The sequence below is a fragment of the Sinocyclocheilus rhinocerous genome, unplaced genomic scaffold (assembly GCF_001515625.1).
Source record: "Sinocyclocheilus rhinocerous isolate Xijiao unplaced genomic scaffold, SAMN03320098_v1.1 scaffold1063, whole genome shotgun sequence".
Taxonomy (NCBI): Eukaryota; Metazoa; Chordata; class Actinopteri; order Cypriniformes; family Cyprinidae; genus Sinocyclocheilus; species Sinocyclocheilus rhinocerous.
The window spans coordinates 647975-652067 of NW_015625586.1; the positions used below are offsets into that span (position 1 = coordinate 647975).

The 4093-nt window shown below is 39.5% G+C and overlaps 1 protein-coding gene across 1 annotated transcript; it reads right to left on the reverse strand.

The window, feature by feature from the left end:
* Positions 1-1589: 1589 nt before the first annotated feature.
* Positions 1590-4079, reverse strand: LOC107755118 (protein NATD1-like). The gene is made up of 3 exons (XM_016571819.1): positions 3818-4079; positions 2847-2965; positions 1590-2730 (listed from the first exon to the last, which is right to left on the reverse strand). The coding sequence occupies exons 1-3, from the start codon at positions 3915-3917 to the stop codon at positions 2614-2616; spliced, it is 336 nt and encodes a 111-aa protein (XP_016427305.1). The 5' UTR covers positions 3918-4079; the 3' UTR covers positions 1590-2613.
* Positions 4080-4093: the final 14 nt, after the last annotated feature.

The following is a 4093-nucleotide window of genomic DNA, read 5'->3' on the forward strand; positions in this document are numbered from 1 at the left end:
TATTGATTATGTTTAACGTTCTCGAAAGCTTCATAGAGACTACAAATCCCTTGAAACTGTTTAGTTGGGGACCCTACCACCTGAACAGAATGTGTAACGATATTAATATGTGCTTTGTTTTGTTAAAGACAGTTGTTTGTAATACATGAAACACATTCTTTCGTGCAACAGACCAGTAATTGATTTTGACTATGGTTTAATCCGTCAGGCTATATAATTTAGGCTTGTGTTTTAAATAGCGGAGGTGACCAATCGAAAGCAAGGACAACACTATGGGGCTTTTAATAGGACAAACCATTCTCAAAGCGAATGCAGACGTTGCACAAAGAATGTGATCTGACAAAATGATTTAACGGTTTTGTAGCGTGTCCAAAACTTTCGGTCATGTTGTGAACGTGGATGCGATCAACAAGGCACTCACCCATAATGTGGTCGGTTCTCGTTTATGCGGTGAGTCCCGTCCTCGTACGGCACTCACGGAGCTGGTGCATAGGGGGTGGAGAGGAGCCGTGTTATAACAACTACACGGTGCTCGGTAACACGTGCAGGCTTTGCGCTCTCTGTCTCCCCCAATAGTGATGGATTGCATAACATAAACACGTTGGAAACAATAACTTGATATCTGCATGCATTAATATAAGTGAGGAAACAAAGTTAAATAAATTAAAAATATTTTTAAGAGAGAGAACCATGGTAATTATAGTCAACTAAAAACTTAGTTGACTATAATTACCGTTACTTGAAATAAAATATAAATTAAAAAACTTATTTTATCTAACCTATAGTTGCCAAGACGTTGTTTTTATCTTGATGTATTAAAAAAATATTGAAATACAAAAAAATACACAATTATAATAAAAAGACATAAACATTTTTTAAATGACAAAAACAATAAAATAACTCAAACTTAAAATATAAAAAATAAAGCTATAATTGTATCTCTATATGATACTTAAATGAAACTGAAGGGAACTAAAAACAAAGCTTTCTGGAATAATTTTTCCTAACCTCTTAATGTGTTCAAATTCCTTTAGAATAAATTTAGATTTTACAGAAAAAAAAACATTGAATATTCATGGAAAAACATATTTGAAAAAATGGCATTAATTACAAAGTCACTGTAACTGTACTAGAAAAACTCAAATTGAGTACAATTCACTGTTCAGCTATTTAAAGGGACAGTTAATTAAAAAAAAAAAAGAAAAGAAAATTGTCATTATTTACTCACCCTCATGTCATTTAAACCTGAATGACTTTTGTTTCTTTTTATTTGTGAAAAATATGAATATATCAATTGTTCACCATTCAATAAAAGTCAATGTTGTCTAGATCCCAACATACTTCAAAATATCTGTATCTTATCATTTGTGCTCCACAGAAAAATGTCATATGGGTTTGGAACAACGTAAGGGTGCAGAAATGCACCGTTTATGAAATGCTAAATATTAATTATATATATATATATATATATATATATTCAAAAGTACACACAATGATAATGCTAAAATTATGACGATAACGCATGGACATAAACACCATAAATCAAGTTTTATCTTAATTTTTTTTTTATTCAAAACCATGGATAGTAATATTAAAAGTACATAAGTGTGTAAAAACAGATGAATTTCAGGCATCTTTAGGCTTTATTACATCACAATTTGACATATCAGAGCCCAGTTGCTTTATTTAAAAAAAGACGGCTTTCATTATCATCACCAGGAATATCATGGTCATCAATGGTGTCAGCACAGAACATGGCATGATGGTCTGCTCTGTGCGCTGCCTACCCTGCAAACAACCGATCTTGCTGAAGGCAGTTCATCAACTGGCTTTTAATAAGACCCCTGGGAATTTTGGGAGTAACTAACATACACTGACATTCATACGCTCATATTCGGTTATTCAACGCACACACACACGCATCCAACCACATGTAACAGAATCCCCTATGCAGAGGTGCTTTATTGTTTTTATAAAGTGTGCATCCTGAGAGGTTCAGCCCTGCAAATATATGGGCAGGCGATTGTCTCCAGAGTCTGAGCTCTTCACTGGCCATAGTATACACAGATACACACATGCAAAAGCACAAGATCAGCCTAGAACATGCACAGAAGAAACAGTCGTTTCTGACAGGACGGTTAGATTGTGATGTCCCTAAAACTCCACGCCAGGCTGAGTGTGCACGTTCTGCGCATGTGGGAACACAAGTACACGTGTAACTCTCTCGTGAGCACCACTAAATCTGAAGGTGTAAGGCCAGAGAGGCATATGGAGTCTAACGTCACTCTTATGATCATATCAAACAGTCGATATTTTGAGTTCATAACAGGTGTCATAATCCCCTCACTTCTCTGGATTGGCTTGAAAGTCCGCTTGAGTCACTGGGAAACTAGCCCACCTCAAAGTCCACACTCTTATCTGTCCTAAGAAAACGTTTTGTATTTTCAGATCTCTCCCCTTCTTAAATCGCACTTACTCGCAAACAAAAAATAAATCTCTTTCTTTTGTGGAGTTTCAAGACCAGTTAGACAGATTAGGGAATCCCAAAAGATACCCATCCCACCCAATCCCAAATCATCCTATTAGAATGGAGATCGTCCCCATCTCTGGCTCTCAGTGGAGGACGTGCTCCAGGTAATGGGGGTGAGGGTTTTCTTTGACGTATTTCTGGATGTACCAGCAGGTTAAATGGGCTTTTAGGTCCTCCTCTACCACAAAGTCCATTGCAGCCTAGCAAAACCAATCACAAACTATATTATTTAATGCACACCAACGAACAACATAACGTAATATCATGATGTACTATATAAACCAGTTCACACTGATCTTGAGTAACCTTCTACAACCTTGGCAAGGTGTTTGGCGATCTCTCGTCCTCGGTAAGCTTCAGGAACCTCGGTGTGCTGTAGATCCACTGTCTTCTTCCCCACATATTCATACAGCAGAACAGCTCTGTCATGGGAACCTTCAATAGAGATGCAAAAACATTAGTCAGCGTACAGTAAACAAAGTTATTCCTGACCGTGAAGAACTGCTCAGTCAAACAGGATGCATGTCTGTGCTTTGTTTTTCATTTTCACCGTCGTAAACGAGCGCTTTACGGGGAAATAGTCGCATAGTCGTGGGCTGGGTTTATGTCTCTATGTTATCGTAATTTTTGTGAATGCAAACCCTTTATTTTCATGTGAAACCCCGCGAGTAATAAGCGCAAGTCTGTTCCTGCTCCTCCGCTGTTGCTACAGAATGACATAAACGTAGCGACATGAGTTTGCTTTGTACCGAGAGAAAGATGATGGAACAGGAAGTAGCCTAAAACAAAGTCTGGATGGGATGGCTAGCGAGTAAGCTAGCAACATAGTTACCGATTCACACAGAGAAGAAAACAAAGCTTGCGTTAAAGCAAGCGCACGAACTGTGTGACGGGCTGGTGACGGGCGAGATTTACTGCAGCTCAAAACAAAGCTAATAATTGCTGCATGCGTCGGATGAATCCGACACATTGAGCGCTTGTTAAAAGACCTACAACGCAGAAATATAAAGAATAAGCTGATGGCGGGAAAAAACAGTTCCATTCGTTCCAGCAAAATAACTAGTTAATGTCATATTGCATTAACTACTGGCCTGGGATCAAAGCATGTAACTATATTTACAAGGTAATGCGTACTATATAAGTAGAACGGATTTTATTAGATAACGTGTTTACCATGTTGAGAAGCGAAATATAATAAACAAAAGGCACATTTTGCAGGCGAGCGCACGGTGGCTTGTCCCCTTCCCCCCGCGACCACCATCTCGTTATATCTGACGCATTACTGACCGTTCAGTCGGATGCTGAATTGTCGTCTTTTCTTGTCGTGCTCCACTCGGAGAGGAGTGTTGATGTCCAGGACGACGTTCATCTGTGCAGCCTGGGCCATAACGACTGTGGGTCTGCTGTGTGTCAGTGAGCCACGGCTGATCCGGCGGCGATGAGAGGCGCATTCATGCCTCGCCGAGAGGTGAAGACGAGCATCCGATCCTGCGAAAACACGCCATCCGCGGAAATCAGCTGTGAAGTCACGTGCTCGCCGCCGACCAATCAGGACAGGCGCGT

What these genes read in the sequence shown, in the direction of transcription:
- LOC107755118 (XM_016571819.1), bottom strand. Translation starts at nt 3,917, where the DNA reads ATGGCCCAGGCTGCACAGATGAACGTCGTCCTGGACATCAACACTCCT. An exon ending in ATTCAGCATCCGACTGAACG is followed by an intron (nt 2,966 to 3,817) that starts GTCAGTAATGCG and finishes TCTCTATTGAAG; the next exon opens with GTTCCCATGACAGAGCTGTT. An exon ending in TCGCCAAACACCTTGCCAAG is followed by an intron (nt 2,731 to 2,846) that starts GTTGTAGAAGGT and finishes TGGTTTTGCTAG; the next exon opens with GCTGCAATGGACTTTGTGGT.